Raw genomic sequence first — 26,974 nt, 5'->3', positions numbered from 1 at the left:
TGAGGGAAACGTCAATGTCTCTCGAGAATAAATAAAGGTTTGAATGAATGAAAGTGTGTTCTTTATAGATCTAGCGTCTTAATTTTTTTTTTATCTCAAAGAGCACCAGATTCAAGCATTTTCATTGAAACTTAAAAAAAAATCTGGAGCCCAGGGGGGGATATAGACTTCTCTTCCGGGAAAAAATAAGCCTTTATTTTTGCATTAATAAAATATTAAAAATAAAAATAAATCTTGTTTGAAATGATCAAACTTGGCAGGCAGGTTTCTGAACTGTCCACAGCCCTTCTCTGAGACACAGAGCGCAAGCGAGTAGAGTGAGTCTTAAGACACATGTGGCGTATATATGAGAACCAATTGTATGGTGAAGTGGTTCTTTCAGGCTAAAGAGACAGTTTTGCCTCATGCTGTTGACCAAAATAACTATATTACGTTATTTTTATATAAAACATCTAAAAGCCACGTTTACTCACACATTTTACACACTTTAGGTTGCTTTCATGTAACGAAGGAATGTCACTTGGATATTACACAATACGAGAATAGAATATACTGTATAAAACATACTGTACATTGGTAAAAAAAAAAAAAAAAAAGATTCGTCAGCACCAGTAAATTAACTCGAAAAAGTGATGACAGATCTCTCAAGTACCCCCTCAATACATCAATATACATTTTCAAACGTAATTATATGAACAGACACACATATGAAGTTTATAACTTGAATATTTTCAGCGAAATCTTTCCCCACAATAATAGAAAACTGAAAAGACCCTCGCATAGAGCCCTGAGGGATTCGGCCCAACCATATGGGGTTAACACATTTAGACCTGAGAACTGATTCTACAAATATCTTCTAAATCAGTTTTCTGAATCAGTGGTTCTCAAACTTTCATGTCAAGGACCGCCAGAATGATAATGTAATTGACCGCCGACACCCATCTGAAAATATGTTGTTCCAGGGACCCCCCAGAAGCAAAGATATGAGTTAAAAACGTTTACTGTAAAATAATATATATTCAAAGATTTGCGCCACATTTTCACGATTGTTAGCAGGTATAGCAGGTCTACAAGTTTGTAGCGCACCACTGAGTGCACGGAGCTGTTTTCAATAGCTAAAGTATAACAATGTTTAAATCACCAAAAGGAGTTCCCGTCCTGAATGGGTTTAAGTCGTTAAGGCCAAGCCAAGTCTAACTATATTTAGCATGCTCTCTCTGTACTCTACTTATATGACTATTTACAGCATTGACAAGAGTTCATGCATACTACGCGTATTCCCATCTCGCACCTGTATAAGTAAGCCCATCTTTATAAGAGCCTCTGCTAAATGCCTATATTGTAAATTGAACATTTCATACACAGGGGATAATATTGAACTAGAAATAATTTTTGATAAACATTATAGTAAAGTATACCGCTGGTGTTTCTACACATTTGGTTCCATAAATGTAAGCTGTCATTGTCTAAAGATCGATAAAGTAAAAGAAAACCTCTTGGCGTATATTGCAGTGTGGAACTGAGGTGAGACTTTCCTCCTTTTTAGTTGCACTGATATAACTACATTTATTTTTCACCGATGGGACTGAAATCCATCAAAAACTATTTATTTGTTTTATTTATTTTACAGGGATGGTTCCAAGTCATCTCCTGCTTAGTTGCATTTATGACTCTTTAAAGGCTCGGGCCGACTAAAACTCTTTCCACATTTCTTGCAAACATAAGGTTTTTCTCCACTGTGAATTCTCCGGTGTCTAATAAAACTATCTAATGTACCAAGACTTATTCCACATTGTGTACACTGGAAAGATTTCACTCTATGCGTTTGTTGATGAGTAGTCAGAATACTTTGTTTCCTAAAAGTCTTCCCACACTGTTCACACTTAAAGGGCTTCTCTCCAGTATGAATTCTGCAGTGGCCCTTTAAGGTCTGGGGATGACTGAAGCGTTCACCACATTGATCACACTCGTAGGGTTTCTCTCCTGTATGAGTATGCTTATGAAGCCTTAAGGTCTTAGCCTCTCGAAAACTCTGCCCACACAATTCACAATGGAATGGTTTCTCTCCAGTGTGAATCATCTGGTGTTTCCTTAAGCTACTTAGCGTACGGAAGCTTGCCCCACACTCCTTGCACTGAAAGGGTTTCTCTCCTGTATGGATACGCAGATGATTTTTCAAGTGCTGAAGCTTCATAAAACTCATCTCACATTGTTGGCAATGGTAGGGTCTCTCTCCGGTGTGAATTCTGAGGTGCGCTTTGAGGCTGCCTGATTGACTGAAACCTTTCCCACACTGGCTACAGTGGTAGGGTTTCTCTCCACTATGGGTGCGCTGATGAGAGACTAAGTTCACATATTGGCTAAAATACTTCCCACACTGATCACAATCGAAAGACTTCTCTCCAGTGTGAAGTTTCAGGTGTGTCTTTAAATTGCTCAACTGAGTGAACCCTTTCCCACATTGGTCACAGTGGTAGGGCTTTTCCCCTGTATGACTTCTCTGGTGCGTTTTGAGACAACTGTTGTCGATGAACCTTTTCCCACACTGGTTACAGTAGTAGGGTTTCTCTCCACTGTGAATTTTCAGGTGTTTCTTTAAATAGCTCGACTGAGTGAACCCTTTCCCACATTGGTCGCAGTGGTAGGGCTTTCTCCCTGTATGAACTCTCTGGTGAACTTTGAGACCACCACTTGTAACACACCCGATCCCACACTGGTCACAGTGGAAGGGCTTCTCTCCTGTATGTGTTCTCTGGTGTAATTTGAGTCTCGTCCTTGTGAAGAAGTCTTTTCCACACTGGTCACAGTAGGTATGTTTCTTCACTGGTAGTTGGGCAGCAACGACCTCTGGGTTGAATAAGAGAAGAAATCAATACAATTGCAATTTTAAAGCGCAAATAACATGCATTTTAAAACTGCTTTTAATATTTAATATCATATTGTCTATGTCCCTCAAAGTTATTTCTAATGGTTTGAGCCTCAATCACCACTCTGATATAACCAGGCCTTGTCATTTCTTTCTGGACTTTGAAAGCAGTTTTAGCTGCAGTACCACAATGTCCTGAGGTGTTGGGGGTGCTGATATGCAGATTATTTAATATTTGAGGCATTATAATACTGATGCTAGATAAAACCAGGCTTGTTTCCATTCCATGCCAGCTTGGAAAATCAACAATGGTGGACATTGTAAACAAAGTGGAAATGCAAATTTGGAACTGAAGACTGAAGAAGAGGAGGAATTATACAAAGTAGGGTGACATTGATGACATCACGATGAGGACAAAATCAGTTGAGCTGTTCCTGAGAGCAATTTCCATTAAAACACCCATATGTTATGAAAGCCTGATTGTTCAAAATTGGTTATTTGTGGGGATAGAAAACACATATGGGAGCCCCAAAAACACAAAAGAAATGGAAAAAGTTGAATTTTATGTTATAGGTCCTTTAAAAGCATCTCACATGACTTCTTCTTGATCTAGGCCTCAAAGCGCTGTACAGACAAGAACCGCGATACAAGAAAAATAATAATGAATAAATACACAAGGACCAGTTTAGAAGACAAAAAAAGACAAAACAAAAACAATAAAAAGAATGGAAGCAATAAGGCCGTAAGAAAAAGAAAGCCAGACGTGTTAACGTATTTATAAACAGGCCATTACCAACAGCTGCTGAAGCATAATGTATTCGAAGAGCCTATTTTCTGATTTAAAAATATATGGCCTTGGTGATTAATTAACGGACACTGTCCTCTTGCTCTTGAACCAAATGGATTTGGTTTCATTTTATGCTCTCAAGAAGAATTAAATTATTGTTAAACATCAGTTAATTTACACAATTCTACACAATTAGAGAATGTAGAAGAATTGTTATTTCCTAATGGTACCTATCAATACAGCACGGATGGAATTGTGGACAAAATCTTACCCAATGTCAATGATAACAAAATATTCTAATGTTTTGGGGTCTGAGAGGCTAAATCTCATCAAATGGTGGTCCGTGGCTCAAATGCCGAATAAATAAGGGGGCCTTGATACGAAAAGGATTGAAAACCACTACATCTGCAACAGGGAGGAACAAAAAGGTAAGAGGTTGATAGATTTAAATATTTCCCAGTTCATGCCTTTGTATTTAATATAAATAAAGGGAATGACCGGTGTGCTACCACTGTTTGTGGTATGATAAAAAAAACCTAAAGAGATAAGTCTTAAAAAGACAAAAAGAGTGGCCGCACACACTGATAGCCAAAGTGCCGATTATTTATTAGGATACACTAGCCAAAGTGCCGATTATTTATTATAGGATACACTATCTATCAGTATGTGATTGGTTGAATGTTTAGCCCTGGCTCTATTTATATGTGATTTTAAATGTTTTTCCATATACCCTGAAGAAGGCAGTTGCATCTGCCGAAACGTTGGTTCCTACTCTGCATCCTAATAAATAATCTGCACTTTGGCTATCAGTGTGTGCGGCCACTCTTTTGTCTTTTTAAGACTTATCTCTTTAGATGTTTCTGCCGTGAGCTGGCACCACTACTAAGACTGGTGTGCGTTTAGCATCCTCCTGCACAATGATACAAAAACCTGGCATGAAGAAAATGATAATAATTGCACAGCAGATTTAATAAAAACAATAAACATACGAGTGTGTCTGTTAACAGATCTACTACTCTGAAGTCATCCGCGGAAACTACCAGTAAAAAGGACAGTGGCGTACATACTTATCCTGGTTAATTTGACTACGGGTTGAAGTATTGCGTCAAGCAGTCCACGTTCCTGGTCCATCTCTCGTTGTTCCTCTGACAACGCTGAATAACGTTTGGAGGCCATCTCTCTTGTTACCGGAGATCTCTCCCTGTGGTCGTCTGTGGAAATGGGAAGAAAACACACCTTCAGCCAGTGTTGTTTTTGGCAGCAAAATTTGATTTTAGTTTTAGTCATAGTCTTTTGAATAGTTAATTTAGTTTGTCACATTTTAGTCACCTGGAATGTTTTAGTGTCTAGTTTTAGTCGACTAAATGTCATGCGATTTTAGTCGACTAAATCTACGGTTGATTTAGTCGACCAAAATGTGTTTTGCCGGGCCTTGATGCCGTCGTAATGGCTGATTTTACACTTGCTGAAAATAGCCTGATCTACAAGCTCACACAACGCGTTGTGTGCTTGTAGATCTGCTATTTTCAGCATACAACCAAGTGTAAAATGACTTATACTGGATCTTTTGTCCACTAGTCCCTTCCTAACATTTTAGTCTAGTTTTTATTTCTTGACGAAATTGTCGATATATTTAGTCTTAGTTTTAGTCACCATAGCTTAGTTTTCATTTAGTTTTAGGGGACGAGAAATTGGCGGAGTTTGGGCGGAGCCTGCCTTAGAAGGACTCGACGAAAACAACACTGCCTTCAGCTTAATACACCTCCAATGCACACAATGGTGTCTTTGTTTTGCTTCCTCAGACAGTCTGTGTTGGTCTGCGTCGTTTTCTTTTATTTCTCCAGACCATCCACGTGGGCGGAAAATAATTCAATTTTAAAAATAAATATTCTTGACTATTTAGGAAGGGATACCGGAGAACTCGCCAGTTTACCAAGTCACTGCGGCGAAAATTCTTCATTAATGTCTTCATCGTTATGCTAACATGCTGTCTTCATCAGTGTAGTATGTCAAACCCACAGATGTTATAGTTCATTTCCAAAGTGATCAAATTAATTTGTGCAATTAAATGGTCAGCTAGAATTTAGCTGACCATTTAATTGCACAAATTAATTTGTTTTTGCTAGATATAAATGATAAAAAGGTGAGTGTGAATACCAATGATAAGTAGGACTACCATTTCAGGATATGTTTACTAATGAATTACAATGTTTCTGTACTTTGGTGTTTAAACTTTTAGCATTCCTACTTTCTCTAGCGTTTACTCTAAACAACCATCCTCTCTCTCTCTCAATTCAATGTAATTTAAATGAAGGTGAAGTAAAACTAAAAAGCACTAAATCGCGGCGAGTTGGTAAACTGGCGAGTTCTCCGGATAAGTTTATGAGTACAGTGAATATACAGATGATGGTTCACATAATCTATTTTACTTGAAGCCGCAATTAGTGCAATATGTATTATGTAACCTTCCTCTTCTGCCCCAGATTTGAGCCCAGTTTCCTGTGTAAGTGCTGACATTTTTTTTACCATTGAGCAAATAGAGCCAATCTTCTTGCTCAGGGGAAAAATGGGAACAAGTGTTTTTTTTACTGGTACCATGGTGTTTTAATGACGTCACGTGCACGCACGCACGTGCGCATTGAGGCATGCACACAGAACAGCTGATATAGCCTAAGCCTATTGTAAAAAAGTGTATGAGAGTTTTAGACACAAACACAAAAGGAGAACAGGGAGATGAACCACTTTTTGCTTAAGTTGTCCTGGAAGCAAGGCAAAATGAGATGGCAGTCAAATCTAATGATCTACCCATATTTCAGGATTTCTTCTACCAATTGAAATGATGAGTAAGCATCTATGACAAAGGGCCATGAAAATATTTACCCCTCATTGGTTCATTTTACCCACAGCCACCATTTTAGAAAACAATGACTAAAATAAGCTACTTCACACAATTTATTTGCTAAATGATTCACATGGTTCTATCCATTGGCAAATCACCAAAATGTATGATATTACATTTTAGACCTGGGTACATTTTGCTTTGTATAACAGTCATTTTACATGTGTCGAAATGTTACTTTGACCTACAAAATCTTTTTGTGTGTGTAAAAGAATGTTTTCTAGGCTACTTTCCCCATGTGCTTCCCAACTTCACAGTCAGGTGTAAATGATGGATTCTTACTAGATTTAAGGTCACATGGAAACAGTTTTCTAGATAAAGGGGTGGTTCAACTTACCCAATACCCACTGGCAGATCTTACCCTGTTCTCCCCTACTATAGGAAACTAAAAAGCTTGCTTTGAAGTTTGGACGAATGATTTGATGGAGAGCAGAACACCACACAGCACAGCAGCAGTAGCCGTGGAGCCATAGCCTTGCCTACTGCTGTAAGTGTGCATGCTTATAGGCTACGTGCGCTCAGGTAAACAGTTAAAGCTGTCCTGTTGTTATGCATGGTACTTGACACGGGGTGAAAATAGGGGGTGGGGGGCGCCAGTAAACCTAGACCACTGTTACTTTGTGCGTCTTTGAAAGTCTGGTGACCCGAGGTTGATTAGATGAGTCTTCTCTTGAATCTAGGGGGGTGCGTTCTAGCGTGCACGCACGCACCGTTCCTGCGCGTGCACGTCAAAGAATGACTGCTACCACAGCGTGGTACTGCGTTCTACGAGCATGACACCACTGCGGCCAGAATGTCTGTGATCTCTCTGATCATACATACATTTCATGCATGATGCATATAGATCACAGATACTTTCAGGTGTCGTCGTGTTGCAACATCCTACCAAGAACCAAGTTATTCGGAAACCTCGCCGAGAAGAAGCGGACGAACCATGTTTTGTTTACACATATGGACGGCCGCGAGCGAGCGAGCTAAAACAGGCCAGGCGTAGACAGTAAAGGGCTATTGTTCATACTCCAGTTTGAGCAAAATATATATTTATAAAAAGCGTATTAAAATGGTACATACCTAGTAACTTTATTACAGGGTTCAACGTGGCTTCCATTGGTCTGGGACTGCAGGGTCTCTTGTAGATTTATTCTCGCTGTTCCTGTTAACCGTTTGTTAGAAAGACTTGACTTCACTGCGCCCTCTCTTCTCTTCCCTCACCTTTCTCTCCCTCTTATCTCTATTCCCCGCTGTTACCCCTCTCTCACCCTTCCCCCAATGGGTCTACACCCACAAGTTACAACCCACTGTTTGGGAAACAGACAGTAGGATTTTGGACAACTGGTGGTTTTCAACCTTTTTCATTATTTATTCAGCATTTGAGCTACGGACCACTTATCATTGCATGATAATTAGCCATATGAGACCTAAAACTAAAGAATATTTTGTTGTCGTTGGATAAGATTCAACCACAATTCCATATAGGCTATTAATGTGCAGTGCAGCCAACTATGTGGTACCAAACGAAAAATAAATAAAAAATAACCCAAGAGTAGAGACAGTTAAATATTTATAAGGGTCCATTTGGTTGCCAACGCTCCATCATTTAGCTGGGGACCACCTGGAACCCCCTTAAGGACCCCTGGTTGAAAACCACTGCATTCTGCGGCATGCATATGCATAATAATAAATAACTATAGGCCTACTTATAATGCACTACATCTAGGATTCTAGGCTACATGTGATTCAATTCAAGACATCTTTAAATGTATACAGCTCAAGCCTTGAGCTCTATACAAAAGCTTGCATAAACAAGAGGTTCAACTTCAGCTCATAATTTCTTTCATCTTCTCATCCATGACCGTTTCAGACAGTAGCCTTTGGCGTCCCCTGGTGGTAATTAACATTTCAACCTCTGATACAAACTAGGCCAGGGCATGTATCATACAGCTATTCATTCACACGGTACACTGACAATGTGTGCGCGTGCCTGCGTGTACTAACCAAATAATTAATCAACAATCTTCCAGGTCTACAGCGTGGAACCACACCTTCTGAAAGCCCCCGACCCAAGCTGCTATCCGTTTGGCAATTCCCATGATCTCTCTCTCTCTGATTTCCATTTCTGCTAAGCAGCAAAGCTGCAGTGTATATGCTTCAACTAAATTACATTTACACAATTCACACGTTATATGTTGTTTAGCACATTAAAACGACTTTTTTAAATTTATTTTAGCCATATTATTTTTTTAATAAACTCACTTTATAATTAATGATAATATTATTAATATTATTGAATGACTTAATGACTTAATATTGCAGAATTAGAAACAGGGAGACTCAGGTCGTAACGTCTCTTCAGTAAACATGGTTTATTAGAAAAGGTTACAAGGACTAACTTAAATATGCCCATATATGGATCGAGCACCAAGAGGGTGCATGAGTGTGCGTGAGCTTATGTAAGTTGGGAGTGCTGTTGATTAATTGTACCCCTCCAAGATACAGTATCTTGCATCAACTTGCATACGCGAGTTGATGCAAGATTGGTCAGCCCCAATCATTGGGGCTGACCAATCCTGTGTGTGGCTGTGCATGCTTGTCTCCCTATGTCTCTCTCTATGGCCAGTGAACTAGTGTAGGCTACTTTACATAAATATGTGTAATATTGTATCCAGGATGAAATCAAGAAAATGCCAGCACTCATTGTATGTCCTTTTCACATTAATTTATTTACCTCTGACGAGAGTTGATAACAAACGTGTTTCGGCCTGTTTGGCCTTCGTCAGCGTTAACGTTGACGAAGGGCAAACAGGCCGAAACGCGTTCGTTATCAACTCTCGTCAGAGGCAAACAGACTACTTAAAAACTCTCATATTGCAACAGACTAGCATTTTTAATCTGCACAAAGACAGGCTGCCGACAAAAGATTATTTTCTACCATGCAAATTGCAGAAAGCGCTGGTTTGCAGTGTTGCCAGGTCTGCTTATTATAAGCGACTTTGGGCTAGTTGTCCTTTAACATAGCTTAATATTCATACTTGCCCGTTGCTTTATAGTTTGGGCTTATTTCTGAAGTGTAGTTGCTTATTTGGGCTTGCTTTCATGATTCGTTTACAAAATAGCTGATGTAATAGGGCTCAAGTAGTGAAACTGGTTGCTTTTGGATTTGTTTTCATAGACCTGGTCGCTTGTTTCACTCAGAATCTGGCAACACGCTTCACACCAAAACTAACAAAGATAGCATTATTTTTGCTAGTCTTGCTTTGGAGTTGATTTGGAGCTGATTGATTGGTATTACATATATTTTAATTGAGTTGATTGAGCTTCTCGTCGGGAGTCTCCTGCCGACACGACTCTTTCAAACTGGCCGACCGCCGACCATCGGCGCAATGTGGAGGTAGCTTTAGTTGCACTGATATAACTACATTTATTTTTCACCAATGGGACTGAAATCCATCAAAAAACATTTTCTATTTGTTTTAAAATATATATTTGTATTGAAGGTGTGAGATTTTACAGGGATGGTTCCAAGTCATCTCCTGCTTAGTTGCATTTATGACTCTTTAAAGGCTCGGGCCGACTAAAACTCTTTCCACATTTCTTGCAAACATAAGGTTTTTCTCCACTGTGAATTCTCTGGTGTCTAATAAAACTATCTAATGTACCAAGACTTATTCCACATTGTGTACACTGGAAAGATTTCACTCTATGCGTTTGTTGATGAACAGCCAGATTACTTTGGTTCCTAAAAGTCTTCCCACACTGTTCACACTTAAAGGGCTTCTCTCCAGTATGAATTCTGCAGTGGCCCTTTAAGGTCTGGGGATGACTGAAGCGTTCACCACATTGATCACACTTGTAGGGTTTCTCTCCTGTATGAGTACGCTTATGAAGTCTTAAGGTCTTAGCCTCTCGAAAACTCTGCCCACACGATTCACAATGGAATGGTTTCTCTCCAGTGTGAATCATCTGGTGTTTCCTTAAGCTACTTAGCTGACGGAAGCTTGCCCCACACTCCTTGCAGTGAAAGGGTTTCTCTCCTGTATGGATGCGCCGATGATTTTTCAAGTGATCTTGCTTAATAAAACTCATCTCACATTGTTGGCAATGGTAGGGTCTCTCGCCGGTGTGAATTCTGAGGTGCACTTTGAGGCTGCCTGATTGACTGAAACCTTTCCCGCACTGGCTACAGTGGTAGGGTTTCTCTCCACTATGGGTGCGCTGATGAGAGACTAAGTTGACATATTGGCTAAAACACTTCCCACACTGATCACAATCGAAAGACTTCTCTCCAGTGTGAAGTTTCAGGTGTGTCTTTAAATTGCTCAACTGAGTGAACCCTTTCCCACATTGGTCGCAGTGGTAGGGCTTTTCCCCTGTATGACTTCTCTGGTGCGTTTTGAGACAACTGTTGTCGATGAACCTTTTCCCACACTGGTTACAGTAGTAGGGTTTCTCTCCACTGTGGATGCTACGCTGATGAGACTTTAAGTAATCATATTGGTTAAAACTCCTCCCACACTGATCACAAGTGAAAGGCTTCTCTCCGGTGTGAATTTTCAGGTGTTTCTTTAAATTGCTCGACTGAGTGAACCCTTTCCCACATTGGTCGCAGTGGTAGGGCTTTTTCCCTGTATGGACTCTCTTGTGAACTTTGAGACCACCACTTGTAAGACACCCTATCCCACACTGGTCACAGTGGAAGGGCTTCTCTCCTGTATGTGTTCTCTGGTGTAATTTGAGTCTCGTCCTTGTGAAGAAGTCTTTCCCACACTGGTCACAGTAGGTATGTTTCTTCACTGGTAGTTGGGCAGCAACGACATCTGGGTTGAATGAGAAGAAATCAATACAATTACAATTTTAAAAGCATCTCATAAGACTTCTTCTTTAAATTGATCTAGGCCCTAAAGCGCTGTATAGTCAAGAACCGCGATACAACCAAATAATAACTAATAAATACACAAGGACCAGTTTAGAAGACAAAAAAGACAAAAAAGAACAATAAAAAGAATGGACGCAATAAGGCCGTAGGAAAAAGAAAGAAAAGAAAATGTTTGATGTGGGATTTATAAACGGGCCATTACTAACAGCTGCTGAAGTATACATTGGAAGACTATTTTCTGATTGCAAAATATATGGCCTTGGCGATTAATTAACTAACGGACACTGTCCTCTTGCTCTGTCCCTCCGACCACTGTCACAACAGACATTCGGAACTCAATGGGAATGCAGGCGTACTTGATTGTCACCTGTCACTTTATTTCAGAAGAGTCAGAACTATTGGGATACTTTTCACTTGTGTACAAATCAATGTAACCACATGGACCTGTGAAGCCTGAAAATACTCACACACCGAAAATAGCAGCTCAACAAGCTTACAACACATTGCATTGCAAGCTTCTAGATATGTTGAGAGTTTGAAATTCAACGTTTCGTGATTTACTGTGTAGTAAAACTGAGAAATGTGCACCGACGTCTCCCTCATGTTCAGGAAGAAATCGGAAAATCAACAATAAATGTTAATATATATAATCGAACATATCGTTGCTGTCGGGAGGAAACCTCATAACTCCATTTTTGAGGGTTTTGATTTTTTTTGCCATAAATCAGTGCTATTGAACACCCTTTACGTCTGTGTATGTTTCGAAAATATTGTACCAATGGAAAGTAGTAAAAAGTGCTTTGGACAAAACCTCTTAACTCCATTGGACCCTCAAACTGTCCCCCTATCATGGAAGTAATTGACAATATCTAAAGTTACAACACCAACTTTGATGAGGCAGTATTGCTTTGTTTTAAAAATATACAGTTTTCTTAATTTCCTGAAAAATGAACATTTTGGAGTTATGAGGTTTCCTCCCGACAGCAGAGATATATATTTTATTATGATCATTTGCAACAGCATCTCAGAATCAACATAATTCTACACCTCCATTCATCCATTACATTAGATCTGTGTTTTTCAACAAGTGGTCCTTGAAGGGGGTCCCAGCTAAATGATGGAGAGTTGGTAACCAAATGGACTCTTATAGATCTTTAACTCTTGAGAGCAAAACATTTATGCTCTCAAGAAGAATTTAATTATTGTTAAACATCAGTTAATTTACACAATTCTACACAAAGTCTACACAATTAGAGAATGTAGAAGAATTGTTATTTCTTAATGGTACCAACATCAATACAGCACGGATGGAATTGTGGACAAAATCTTACCCAACGATAACAAAATATTGTGGGGTCTGAGAGGCTAAGGCGCGATTCATACTCCTATTTTAGAGCCGAATAAAAGTCGGTTCGGCTCTGTAGAGCCTACAATGTGACGTCATTTGAGGTTCGGGGGGGCGGGTACCGTCCTAAAGTCGGCTCTTCTGTGCTACTGAAAATTTCTGACGAGCCGAAATCATTTCGGCACTACAGCGCCGAAACAGCGGTAAAATAGGAGTATGAATCAGCCCTAAATCTCATCAAATGGTGGTCCGTGGCTCAAATGCCGAATAAATAATGGGGCCTTGATACGAAAAGAATTTGAAAACCACTTCATTAGATCATCATCTGCAACAGGGAGGAACAAAAAGGTAAGAGGTTGATAGATTAAAATATTTCCCAGTTCATGCCTTTCTATTTAATATAAATAAAGAGAATGACCGGTGTGCTACCACTGTTTGTGGTATGATAAAAAACCTGGCATAAAGAAAATGATAATAATTGCACAGCAGGTTTAATGAAAACAAACATACAAGAGTGTCTGTTAACAGATCTACTACTCTGAAGTCATCCACGGAAACTACAGTTAAAAAGGACAGTAGTGTACATACTTATCCTGGTTAACTTTACTACGGGTTGACGTATTGTGTCTAGCAGTCTGCGTTCCTGGTCCATCTCTCGCTGTTCCTCTGACAACGCTGAGTAACTTTTGGAGGCCATCTCTCTTGATACCGGAGATCTCTCCCTGTGGTCGTCTGTGGAAATGGAAGGAAAAAAACACACCTTCAGCGTCGGTGTCTTTCTTTTGTCTGGGTTGGTCTGCGTTGTTTTCCTTCTCCAGACCATCCACGTGGGCGTTTACTCAACAAGCGGTAAGGGCCGATTCATACTCCTATTTTACCGCTGTCTCCCTCATGTTCAGGAAGAAATCGGAAAATATATATAATCGAACATATCGTTGCTGTCGGGAGGAAACCTCATAACTCCATTTGAGGTTTTTGATTTTTTTTTTGCCATAAATCAGTGCTATTGAACACCCTTTACGTTTGTTTATGTTTCAAAAATATTGTACCAATGGAAAGTAGTAAAATGTGCTTTGGACAAAACCTCTTAACTCCATTGGACCCTCAAACTGTCCCCCTATCATGGAAGTAATTGACAATATCTAAAGTTACAACACCAACTTTGATGAGGCAGTATTGCTTTGTTTTAAAAATATACGGTTTTCTTAATTTCCTGAAAAATGAACATTTTGGAGTTATGAGGTTTCCTCCCGACAGCAGAGATATATATTTTATTATGATAATTTGCAACAGCATCTCAGAATCAACATAAATCTACACCTCCATTCGTCCATTACATTAGATCTGTGGTTTTCAACAAGTGGTCCTTGAAGGGGGTCCCAGCTAAATGGAGAGTTGGTAACCAAATGGACTCTTATAGATCTTTAACTCTTGAGAGCAAAACATTTATGCTCTCAAGAAGAATTAAATTATTGTTAAACATCAGTTAATTTACACAATTCTACACAAAGTCTACACAATTAGAGAATGTGGAATAATTGTTATTTCCTAATGGTACCAACATCAATACAGCACGGATGGAATTGTGGACAAAATCTTACCCAACGATAACTAAATATTCAAATGTTTTGGGGTCCGAGAGGCTAAGGCGCAATTCATACTCCCATTTTAGAGCCGAATAAAAGTCGGTTCGGCTCTGTAGAGCCTACAATGTGACGTCATTTGAGGTTCAGGGGGGCGGGTACCGTCCTAAAGTCGGCTCTTCTGTGCTACTGAAAATTTATGACGAGCCGAAATCATTTCGGCACTACAGCGCCGAAACAGCGGTAAAATAGGAGTATGAATCGGCCCTAAATCTCATCAAATGGTGGTCCGTGGCTCAAATGCCGAATAAATAATGGGGCCTTGATACGAAAATAATTTGAAAACCACTACATTAGATCATCATCATATTTCCCAGTTCATGCCTTTCTATTTAATATAAATAAAGAGAATGCCCGGTGTGCTACCACTGTTTGTGGCATGATAAAAAACCTGGCATAAAGAAAATGATAATAATTGCACAGCAGATTTAATGAAAACAAACATACAGTGTGTCTGTTAACAGATCTACTACTCTGAAGTCATCCACGGAAACTACAGTTAAAAAGGACAGTAGTGTACATACTTATCCTGGTTAACTTTACTACGGGTTGACGTATTGTGTCTAGCAGTCCACGTTCCTGGTCCATCTCTCGTTGTTCCTCTGACACCGCTGAATAACGTTTGGAGGCCATCTCTCTTGATACCGGAGATCTCTCCCTGTGGTCGTCTGTGGAAATGGAAGAAAAAAAACACACCTTCAGCGTCAGTGTCTTTGTTTTGTCTGGGTTGGTCTGCGTTGTTTTCCTTCTCCAGACCATCCACGTGGGCGTTTACTCACCATACTCCTATTTTACCGCTGTAGTGCCGAAATGATTTCGGCTCGTCAGAAATTTTCACTAGCACCGAAGAGCCGACTTTAGGACGGTACCCCCCCCCCCCCCCCCCCCCCCCCCAGAACCTCAAATGACGTCACATTGTAGGCTCAGAGTACAGAGCCGAACCGACTTTTATTCGGCTCTAAAATAGGAGTATGAATCGCGCCTAACTCAGGGAAAAGGCAGAGGATGTAAAAACTTTCCGTCTCAGGCAAAAAACATGGGAAGCAAACATCCAAATAAGAAACTCCAAATAAGAATAAGAATAAAAAAAGATTTTAATTCAGAAGTGAAGTTGTAGGCCTACAGGAAAAGTTAGAGACCGAAGTCTCAGAAGTGGACAGGTACGTTGCAGAGCAAAAAATCACAGAAGACAGCAACTCTCTGATCTCATCTCTTCCGCCCCAATATCTTTCAGCGTTAGCCATTTATACCTCGGAAACCCAGACGTTTTTAACAGTAGAAGGAAGCGGCATTGTTCCACCCTCTGGGTGGACAGTTTCCAACAGTGGTCATAGACACACCTTGTCACACCACCTAACGACCTCGGAGTCACACCAGGCATATACCCACCCAGCCTCAGGCTAAAAGCATTGTAATAATGTGAAGTGAACCTAGAATGTTTACCCTGCCCGCCCACAGGAGGGCAGTGGAGTTCCATGCAGGTTTGAGCCCTGAGAGCACAGGAAGTCAGCCAGCCCACTAAGAGAGCTCAGAGCAAGCTGCCAGCTTTGTTTACCTGATGCTGAATAAAGATTACACACTGAGAAATAACAAAGTAGACCTGTGAAGTTATAGCATATTTTGCAATTTCCAGCATATTTTGCAATTTCCACACCAAATACGTTTTGCACACAGGATCATGTTTCAACATTTCAACATAAATAAATACCTAAAAGGTCATGCATGCAGTAGACTTTCTCCTTGAGTGGAAAATCTCTCTCAGGTGGAAACTACAGCTTCCTGCTTGACAGTGACAAATAAGTCACTGATCACAGTTGAGTAAACGTTGAAAAACACCCAGCCACTCTTCTTGGCTGGCTCGCACGCCACTTGGCTTGGCCGGGTCAACTGTGGTGGGGGCCCTGACACGTGGGGGGCCAGGCAGTGGTGGTGGTCCGCGACCATTTTATGAACTGTCAGCCGGTCCGTGACAATAGAAAGGTTGGGAACCCCTGTGTTAACAGATCTACTACTCTGAAGTCATCCACGGAAACTACCATTAAAAAGGACAATAGTGTACATACCGGTACTTATCCTGGTTAACTTTACTATGGGTTGAAGTGTTGCGTCTAGCAGTCCACGTTCCTGGTGCATCTCTCGTTGTTCCTCTGACAACGCTGAGTAACTTTTGGAGGCCATCTCTCTTGATACCGGAGATCTCTCCCTGTGGTCGTCTGTGGAAATGGAAAAAGTTAACACACCTTCAGCTTAATACACCTCCAATGCACACACTGGTGTCTTTGTTTTGCTTCCTCAGACAGTCTGGGTTGGTCTGCGTGGTTTTCTTCTTTCTCCAGACCATACAATAATTCAATTTAAAAAATAAATATTCTTGACTATTTACGAGTACAGTGAACCGATTGAATATACAGATGATGGTTCACATAATCTATTTTACTTAAAGCTGCCATATGTAACCTTCCTCCTCTACCCCAGATTTGAGCCCGGTTTCCTGTGTAAGTACTGACATTTTTTATCGTTGAGCAAATAGAGCCTATCTGCTTGCTCAGGGAGAAAAATTGAATCTTCACCATCAGATCAAAATGTGTGTCAGATACTGTGTCTAGGTGAGACATAGATGTCCAATATTATCAAAGTAATATCGGAAAATATCAGTTTAAAGAAATGTAATCTGTGTGGCGTGAAGTCCCCAGTAGAAAGCCAAGAGAGGGTTCGAGCATCAGTCAATTTTCCCTTAATACATTTATACAAAAAAATGTTTGTATTAGGCAGATGCAGATCATTGCATCTGGATGTTTCTTTGTGGTACCCTCTTCCTCAACCAGATCCAATCAGATCTCAAAGATATATCATGAGCATTAAAATGTCTTCACAAAAAGTTTGCAGAGAAAAAGCAGAAAAGCATTTTATTCACTGCGTGCAAGGGAAAAACAGTGTGTCTCTTTACTCTCTTATCTTCATTGTCTCCACCAGGCCGAAGGCATGGGGAGAGAGTATGTTTTGCACTCCGCCCGTGTGTGTGTGTGTGTGTGTGTGTGTGTGTGTGTGTGTGTGTGTGTGTGTGTGTGTGTGTGTCCGTCTGTTACCAGCTAATCTCCGGCACCGTTAACCTGGTCGATGCCAAATTTTGCACACACTCCCTGGATTCCAACGATGAACCTCTGCCCCAAAGTTCCTGGGTCCACCATGAGGCCGACTTTTGATACACATTTTTGGATATTACTCCTCCAGATTCCGTCCAAAAATCACACTATCTCTATAGTCATGTGTTCAAGCCGGATCTGTCCGATATTTCATTTTCCATCCTAATTGGCTAACATTGGCTTTCAAAGTTGGCCCCTTTTGAACAAAAAGCCTCAAATCATGAACGCAGCGTGCAATTTACGTGAGATCTTTCACAGACTTTCCTACTAGGCTGAGGAATATATGCCACCCTTTTCACATTGGCCTGTTATAGTGCCACCAACAGGGGGATTTTTGCAAAACACATTTTTGGAACAAAATGCCTCAAATCATCCAATTGCCATCCAATGCGTAAGAAGAAATGGCACCCTTTTCACATTGGCCTATTATAGCTCCACCAGGAGGTCACAACCTGTTTTTAATGCAATCCCCCACACAAGGGGTTTATAATGATGTACGAGTTAAGGCCCTCCCCTTTCTCCAAAGGTCATCACTAGCAGAAGCTGGGAGGGAAACCATAATGGCACCGAGTAAATTTACACAGCAAGCTTTTTTCTTTTTTTTTTTCAGGACCTTTGATACATTCCAAACCTTTTCCAGCCATGTTTTTTCATTTCAAAAAATATTTCCAGGAATGTCATGACCGTGAGAACCCTGTCACTGTCCCTAGAATGTTGTGATCATTTGTTTGTTGCAAGACCTGGAATATAGGAACTTCATTTATGTAGTATCTTACCAAGTCTAGTTCAGTCCCAACGGCAGTGGTAGGTGCTCAAAGAATCTCAATCTCTGACCATGAGGCGGAGGAATAGGCTATGAAAACCCAAGAGGTAAAACCTCTCCTATGAAGGATTTATCAGGATCAAAAACAACTTCAGTAAAAATAGGTTTATTGAGAAGCAGGTTACAAATGTAGAACTCTCAACCAAAGGCGATTGAAGAGCAAAGTAAAAATCAAAAAGGTTTACAAGGATAGAGGATTTCTTGCAAAAATCAGCTAAGCAGTTCAAGACAAGACTGACTCTGAGACGTTAAGCATCTCTTTATATACACCAGTCCGTAGCCACACAACAGTATACGCCCCATCTCCCCAAGGCAACACACAACATTATACGCCCTATCTTCCCAAACACCAAGCCTTACATGACAACGGTCAAGTTAGCTTCCTGGCCCACACCCTATGTTTAGAGATAGTGTGTACAAAGTTCAGCAGGCAAGCACGTGGAATGTGAGAAAACATTAGCCCCATATGTGCCCTCTCCCTACGCTCATTCTGTAGTGAGCGTAGGGAGAGGGCACATATGGGGCTAAGCAAACATATGAGACATATTAAGACATGCGAATCCCTCGACTCCTTCAAAACCGCTCTCAAAGGGAACCTACGGATGGCTGCAATTCGAAACTGGCCCCCGTAAAATCTGAATCCCCCCACCGCCCCCCCACCCTTTTTCCCTCACTGTATATGTTTCTTTTCCCTTTTTACCTCCATTATGATGAATTCCTGTTCTGTTCTTTGTCTATATAGAAGTGTCTATTTGTACGTCTCTAAATGTTTTGATGAATTGAACATGGTGGACCCTCTTGTAAACAAGTGTAATGCTTAATTGGGTCGTCCACTCACAGTTAACAGCCTTTGTATTGAGTTTGTGCTTGAAATGTACTGTAATTCTGCAAACTGTTAATACATATTTCAATCAATCAATCAATGAGCATACAGTTCAAACAAATAAGCATACTGTTCAAACAAAGAAGCCTGCAGCTATTGCTTTTATTGCTCTTATGGCTAAACAAAGAAGCATAGGCTATAGTTATTGCTTTTATTGCCTAGCAGTGTCCATTCCCATTTTTGTTCTTCTTGCCCGAGTGCCTTCGTATATACACACACACACAAATAACTATTCCATATAATTACACACATACATCCATATAAAATCGTCTATTTCTAATTATAAAGACAAATACTCTATATTATATAATATATAACATTATACATAATAAATATAATATATTTAGAGTACTCGTGAATTAACCATTTTCTTCCTCCCTGTATCTTGAAAATATCATGTATTGATTTGGTACAATGCTTTCACATAAATTAATTGATAGGCCCACTTAAATTGGAGATTGCTTTTGTTCCTCATTCAAGCTGTTCCATAGTGTTACACCAGAAATAGATATGCAAAAACTTTTCAATGTGGTATACGGCTTAAAGTTTCATACATTTCATGCATGTATTGCTCACAGAGACATTCTAGGCAGGGTGTCATCATCATACCAAGAAGTTAAGAACCAAGTTCTTCGGAAACCTCGCCGAGGAGAAGCAGACGGACCAATTTACACACTGGACGGACGGACGCGAGCGAGCTAAAACAGGCCAGGCATGGACACTAGACAGTAAAGGGCTATTCATACTCCAGTTTGTTGAGGAAATATATATTTAAAGCGTATTAAAAATGGTACATACCTATTACCTACTAACTGTATTAGGCTACAGGGTTCAACGTGGCTTCCATTGCTCTGGGACTGGGTCTCTTCTCTTGTAGCCTTCTTCGGCACTGTTTTTTTGGCAAAAGCTAGCAAATATAAGACTTCCGGTGGACGATCTCTTAAAAATAAGAGTACCCTAGTCTAGAGTATTGAAAAAAAGATTCATTTGCACATTAAAACTACAAATTAAGCATTTAAACGATGCTATAAGACACACATTATATTTCGATTTCTTCTCGCTGTTCCTAATCTTCCTGTTAACAGTTTGTTTTAGCCTGGTGACGTGAGGTTACAGTTTGTTAGAAAGACTTGACTTCACTGCGCCCGCCTCTCCTCTCACTTCCCTCTATCCTCTCTCTCTGCCTGACTGCCTCGCTGACAGCTGTTACCCCCTCCCCCCTCACCCTGCCCCAAGATGGGTCCTCCACATTCCACAACCCACTGTTTGGGAAACAGTAGGATTTGGACAGTGCATGGTTTTCAACCTTTTTCATTATTTATTCAGCATTTGAGCGTACGGACCAGTGTAGGCTACCATTTCATAATAATTAGTCATATCAGACCTAAAACTATTCGAACATTTTGTTGTTGTTGGATAAGATTCTGTCCACAATTCCATACGTAGGCTATTAATGTGCAGTGCAGAACCTCTTGTTTATGCAAGCTTATGGCTTTGTTTTCCTCCGAAGTGGTGGAAAGCCTGGTGGACGAGGTTAATGGCTTTGGCAGCAAGCAGCAGCAGATACAGCTAGAGCAGTTCGTTTCATGTCCTGTCCTAGTAAACTGTATCTAGCATCTAACTTGCTAAAGTGTGTTACTTGCCGGGAAGACCTCGATCCACACCAGGAAGAGAGAAGAGGCTATGGTTTGTATTGGCTTTTTTATGTGGGCCTAACTGGGCTAGCCCGTGTGGGCTTTAAGTGGGTTCTACCTGGGTCCTAGGTGGGCCCCACCCCTATGGCCCCACCTTGGCAATTTATGTGGGGCTGACATGGGTCCCTAGTGCATGGAATACTGGGCAGTGGGCACCAAAACAGTGCAACCTGAGAAGTCTGGGAAAGAAATGCACATCCCCAACCCAAACTTGGGCAGGTGCTGAGCGAGGAGTATAGCCTATAAGTGAGGGTAGCAAATATATTAAAGTCTTAACTCATGTTGATTTAGGTGATGTAATGGTGATGTAAAACAAACGGTGCCAACACAAACATTAAATCAGCGCCGGGATTCCTTCAAAAATAGGAGCTCTGGGGTGCTCAAGACCACGGAGAGCGCCCTGGATTAGGAGAGACGACTGAGACTTTAATCTTGACAAATTGTTTTTAATGATAGTAGGCTGACTTTGTTATTGTTAATAATAATGTGGCTGTTAAAATTAGACTTATTTGATCCCACACTATAGGATGGAAAACATGGAAGTGGAACCTGCAGCCCGTCATCCCACCCAGAATCGACGGCAAAATGTGCCACAGAATCAGATGATGAAGAAACCCGAGTCGGGGTAGGTTTTCTCACAATGCAGGTGTTCTGATTAATTATAATTTCAATAATAATATCCATAATTAATATAATAATAATTACTATTCTATTAATACACACACACACACCAAAGTCAAATTTGTGTTCTATGACTGATAATGGAATATCAGTAATTCTATGGCTAGGTTTCCCTGACGCTGTTCTGATGCCTGGGGCAGCAGTGCTAGTGGCATAGGGCTTTAAGCAACTAGTCGACTAGTAAATCCACTAGTCGACCTTGTTGGTACTAGTTGACTAGTTTTGTTTTTACATAAAAAATAAATAAATAGGTAGGCCTGATTCCTTCCATCCACCTTTCATAAAGTGTCTGCCTGGTTACCAAAAAAAACACAGTGGGCGCCAAAACAGTGCATGGAATACTGGGCAGTGGGCACCAAAACAGCCCAGCCAGCACGCCGACGTGGGAGCCAGCTAGGTGGGATAACTATATGGGACCCATATGGAAATGTCAGCGGGCACCAGATGGTTCTCACCTGGGTTGCCCGTGTGGGCTTTAAGTGGGTTCTACCTGGGTCCCACCTTGGCAATTTTATGTGGGCCTAACTGGGCTAGCCCGTGTGGGCTTTAAGTGGGTTCTACCTGGGTCCTAGGTGGGCCCCACCCCTATGGCCCCACCTTGGCAATTTATGTGGGGCTGACACGGGTCCCTAGTGCATGGAATACTGGGCAGTGGGCACCAAAACAGTGCAACCTGAGAAGTCTGGGAAAGAAATGCACATCCCCAACCCAAACTTGGGCAGGTGCTGAGCGAGGAGTATAAGCCTATAAGTGAGGGTAGCAAATATATTAAAGTCTTAACTCATGTTGATTTAGGTGATGTAATGGTGATGTAAAACAAACGGTGCCAACACAAACATTAAATGCCATTAAATGTTTACATGGTCATGTTTCACCTTTGTTCTCTGGACTGGTAGTTAGACTTCCGAGCTCTGGTAGAGCAACCACACGAGCCTCAACAAGTGGTAACTGTATTGTTCCCAGGTGTAACAACTCATTCGGACAGTCTGCCTTCTCAGTAAAGGGAGCAAACCTATGGAACTCTTTGCCTACGGTTCTAAAACTAGAGACGGATGGTAACGTGTTCCACAGAGGACTCAAACTATGGTTGAAATCAAATCAACTGTGTTCACATGTATAGCTTGAGGTACTAGAGTGGTTATGTTTACTTGTGTATTTGAGATTATGTAATGGGTACTGTAATTTTGCTGTAAATATTATTAGAATGTATAATTTTTTGTATTTGATTGGGTGTTTTTTTTTTAACTAAATTGTATTTTTTAGAAAAGTCTCCTGTGGACAAGTGGTGAAAATTAGCACATGTGCTAACACACTGTAAATGATGCATCTACAATTTGTACAACTGTGCAATGAGCAATGCAATTGTTATGTCCATATCAAATAAATAAACATAAACATATAAACTGATCTTTGCTGATCCACTATAATCATGCTCGTTGTATATATGCATGCACAGGCCTTCAGCACGTGTGGGAGTACCGCAGCCCCACTAAATCTGTCCCACCACACTACCAGTGTAAGCTCTGTGCCGTGTCCTGTTTACAAAGTGATATGGTGGACCATATTAAAGGCTGGAAACATGGCTTCAAATACTTGGTGAGTGTGACACTTCCTACATCATTTGGTTTGCGTTTTCTATTTTTAGATTGGACTTTGAATTTTACAAATTGACAACAAAATCAAAAGAGAATCGGACCCGTCTGAAGTGAGTGGTACTGTACTGTAAAAGCCCTCCTCCCTGGCCTATCTGTGTGTTAGGCTGTGCAACAGTGACACTTGGTGGTGAACAAACACTATAACGCTATTTCCGTGCTCGGACACAGCCAGGGACACGGGGACAGACCCGGGGACACAGCCACAAACACAGCTGTCTATAGGAGTGGTTGCACCACTCAAAAATACAGGTCAGCGTCCTCAATGTTGGTGCGGTGGTGTTGTGTTCACAGAAGCGTGTACGCCCAAATACGATCACATGCGAAGAGGAAGATGCCCAGAACGACCATGAAATTAGGAAGAGCATTACAGAGCTTGCAGCAGAGGTTGAGCACTCTGAGGGAAAGGGTCACGTCAAGGTGAGTGGCACCAGGATCAAAGATGTTTTTGCTTGTCTACTGCTAGTTTGTTTGTTTCAGATGTCAACATTATGACTTGCTCTAAACTATTCAAGTCAAAGTGCAGTAACTCCAGGGGGGTGGGGGGGGGGGGCTTGATCAGAAAATATACTTTATGTTGCTTACACATTAATTACTGTATATAACAATGATTTCAAACAATCCTGATTCCTGTCTGGTGATTTTAGATTATCTTCAAAGAGCCCTGCGATGTCCCTGCCTTTCAAGGACCCCGTAAATCGCTGTCATTCAAGGGACCATACCAGTGTTTTTGCCCTTTGACTACAATTCATGTGTACTTAAAGGTATATTCAGTGATTTCACTTCATTCAAATATCACTTTTTTTGTTTTGTTGTGATAATCCTCCCTACTATAGAGTGTGCTGACCATATAAGGAATTCCTCCCTGTCCCCAGTAAACCCCTGGGGGGGGGTCAAAACCAGGTTTTGTTTTTGCCTAGGTGGCCCAGCCTTCATCCAATCAGGATAGAGAGTGGCCTTCCGCCAATCATGATTGAGCGGGAGCGGGCCTTGGTGCACGTGCTGCGTGCATGTGCACACCTTGTTACCGGGGTGGACCGGGGGGTTTCCAATTCACCCAAATCACTGAATGCTCCTTTAATATTACTGCTCAGTGCTGACCATTTCCTAAAGAAGGACATTTGTGAGACTGGGGTTTGATTTCTCTGTGGTACCGCGGCCGCCAGGTGACAGTGTGTGTGTGTGTGAGAGAGTTCATCATCCTTTAGGATGATGATTTCCTTTTTTGCTATATAGAAGTGTATAAGACTGTATATTTGTATGTCTCTAAATGTTATGATAATTGAACATAACTTGTAAACAAGTGTAATGCTTTATTGGGTCGTCCACTCACAGTTAAGTTTTTTTGTATTGAGTTGTGCTTGAAATGTACTGTAATTCTGCCAACTGTTAATGAATACATCAATCAATCTGCTCCAGATACCAAGAACAGTGTCATAGGAGCATGAAAATGTCTACTAAATTGCCAATGGTTTTCCTTGAGTGTTGCAGGTTCCTAGTGTGAGCAGCAGTTCACCAGTGAGTTCCCTGGGCTACTCGTCGCCTCCTTCCAGAATGCCCGGTGCTGCAGATCGCTACTCAGGAGGCCCCTCAGGTATGTAAAGCATTGTCTTTTTGCAGATGTCTGCACGGTTAAAATTGTACCGTAACCAAGCATATCATTATGTTAGGAATCGTCAAGTCACATTTAACTTTTCATTATAATTTGTCTTTACAGGTCCATCAAGGTACTCGGGCACCCATCAAGGTTCTACAACTGAAATAGTTTGACTAATTGGATGACTGCCACAAGAATAAAAATCAAAACAATTGTTAACATGATTAAAATTCATATTTGAGTTTTGACATGAACAGTAGCTGTGCCATGTTGTCTTTTACTTTATATTCACATGTTTTCTTCACTTTTTTTCTAATGTGTGTACTTTGGACATTTGTAGTTGGAGACATTGTTATAAAAAATGTGATGCACACTTCCCTATTTGGAATCATTTTAAGGTGTAGGCCTATAAAACCCTTTTCCCAAGACTTTCTTTTATTAAAATACAAAAAATAAAAAACTGACTTTGTTCCATACAGTGAATGCAAAATGACTTGTTTCACTACTAGTGAGTAAAATTGCTTTACAGCATTGATGGTCTTTATTAAAGGCGGATGGTTAAACAAAAATGATTAAAGTTAAAGGTGTTAAATTACAATAAAGGTACCCCCATATCTATACAAAACACTGCCATGGTGTATGAAGATATATCGAGATGCAATTTTACAGAAATGTAATCATTTGTTTTGGTTTAATTGCATTTCATTTCTGATGAATCAGTGTGCACTGTGCGGTCAATCACATTCTATTTATTTCCCATGTTATTTCTCCTATATCAGTGTGCACTGCAGCAAGACAAGGTTGACTGATGTAATAATGCCAAAACTTTGTGCAGCAGTAGGCTGTAACAATTAAAAATCACACCTTTGTGAAGTGAGGGGCGCTCTTATCGTATATCATCCCTTCATTGTCAAAGGACAAGGACAAATGTAGTCGATGTTTTTGTGCCAAAATAAGGCACGAAGTGGATAGGTAAAAAGGTAAGAGCTGATGCGGTGCTCGTCTACATATGACGTAAATTCTCCATTGTCAATGGGAATTTAATGTTTGTGTAGGACAAATTGTTCAAAAACATTCCACATTTGTCACTTTTTTCCTATATTTTTTTTGTTGAAAATATCAGATCTACAAGCACTGGGCTTGTAGATCTGAAAAATAATAACATCTATGACGAGTCGTTGCTGGAAATAGTGCAGTTGCTTGTTTTGGGCTTGTTTTCATAGACCTGGTTGCTTATTTCTCCCACAAAATATGGCAACACTGGGAGTAGACCAAATTAATTCATCTCAGAGAGAGTGGATGAGAACAATGAAACAAACCTCCACCCTCCCCTTGCAGCACTTCCTGGTCTGCAGCCAGACGCTTCTCAAACAAACGGGAGAGGAGAGACGAACAGAGGACGTTTTATAATAGACGTGTGCTGCAGTGCACAAACCTTTCTGTAACTTTGTGTCTGAGATTGTCTTTGCACGACAGTCTGCGTAAAGTTGCGAAAACAGCAGGATCAAAAAAGACTGTTTGCTTTGTGAGATAATGCTAAGCTAGCCTCAAGTACAGTCCGTCTATACAAGTGAATAGAACGTTTAACGTGAACCGAACCAGTTGGTCGCCGTTTGGAGGGACAGTCTGTCCTTTTCAACCTGAAGACACAAAGAGGACAACCCAGATAGAGCTTTGAGCAACCAGGGCTTCACTCAAAGTTCCTCTGGCAACGTGGAATGAGATTGAGAAGGCAGTGAGTGGACTGAAATACCACATTAAAGGTTTGGTTTCTCACATTCATTTTTCATTCCTTTTTCTTTTAGCAGGGGGCGGACTTGTAAGAAATCAGCAATATTTGGCTTTTGGTGACTAGTTTCTGAATTTTGGTGTGGTGTTAGGTATGGGTTTTCAAAAAGCTGTGCAAACGCATTGGGCACGCCACCTAGTAGTCTGTTTGCACAGACTCAAATATTGGATACGTCCACGATGGAGCTGTCGGGAGCTTAAAATGCCTATGGTTTCATTGCAAACCGACCATTAGGGGGCGAGCAAAATAAGTTTGCAATGTTTTTTGAAAACCTTATGACCATACCTAACAGCATGCCA

The 26,974-nt window shown here is 40.7% G+C and overlaps 2 protein-coding genes across 5 annotated transcripts; one reads left to right on the top strand and one right to left on the bottom strand.

Annotated features, from left to right (window-relative positions):
• LOC306917044 (uncharacterized protein) lies at positions 1-20,344 on the bottom strand. 4 transcript variants are annotated; one of them, XM_079495164.1, is made up of 6 exons: positions 20,061-20,344; positions 16,477-16,626; positions 14,938-15,081; positions 13,359-13,502; positions 4,721-4,864; positions 1-2,847 (listed from the first exon to the last, which is right to left on the bottom strand). In XM_079495164.1, the coding sequence occupies exons 2-6, from the start codon at positions 16,589-16,591 to the stop codon at positions 1,655-1,657; spliced, it is 1,740 nt and encodes a 579-aa protein (XP_079351290.1). In that variant the 5' UTR covers positions 16,592-16,626; positions 20,061-20,344; the 3' UTR covers positions 1-1,654. The 4 variants fall into 4 exon arrangements, with proteins under 4 accessions (XP_079351290.1, XP_079351291.1, XP_079351293.1 ...); XM_079495165.1 differs by having other exon boundaries at positions 16,483-16,626; XM_079495167.1 differs by lacking the exon at positions 16,477-16,626.
• Positions 19,923-25,077, top strand: LOC306917046 (uncharacterized protein). Its single transcript, XM_079495169.1, has 7 exons — positions 19,923-20,052; positions 21,483-21,581; positions 23,094-23,233; positions 23,584-23,709; positions 23,937-24,053; positions 24,781-24,883; positions 25,007-25,077. The coding sequence occupies exons 3-7, from the start codon at positions 23,189-23,191 to the stop codon at positions 25,057-25,059; spliced, it is 444 nt and encodes a 147-aa protein (XP_079351295.1). The 5' UTR covers positions 19,923-20,052; positions 21,483-21,581; positions 23,094-23,188; the 3' UTR covers positions 25,060-25,077.
• Positions 25,078-26,974: the final 1,897 nt, after the last annotated feature.

This window comes from Electrona antarctica, assembly GCF_951216825.1.
Source record: "Electrona antarctica genome assembly, chromosome: 24".
Taxonomy (NCBI): Eukaryota; Metazoa; Chordata; class Actinopteri; order Myctophiformes; family Myctophidae; genus Electrona; species Electrona antarctica.
This window is presented reverse-complemented; position numbering and strand designations above follow the sequence as displayed.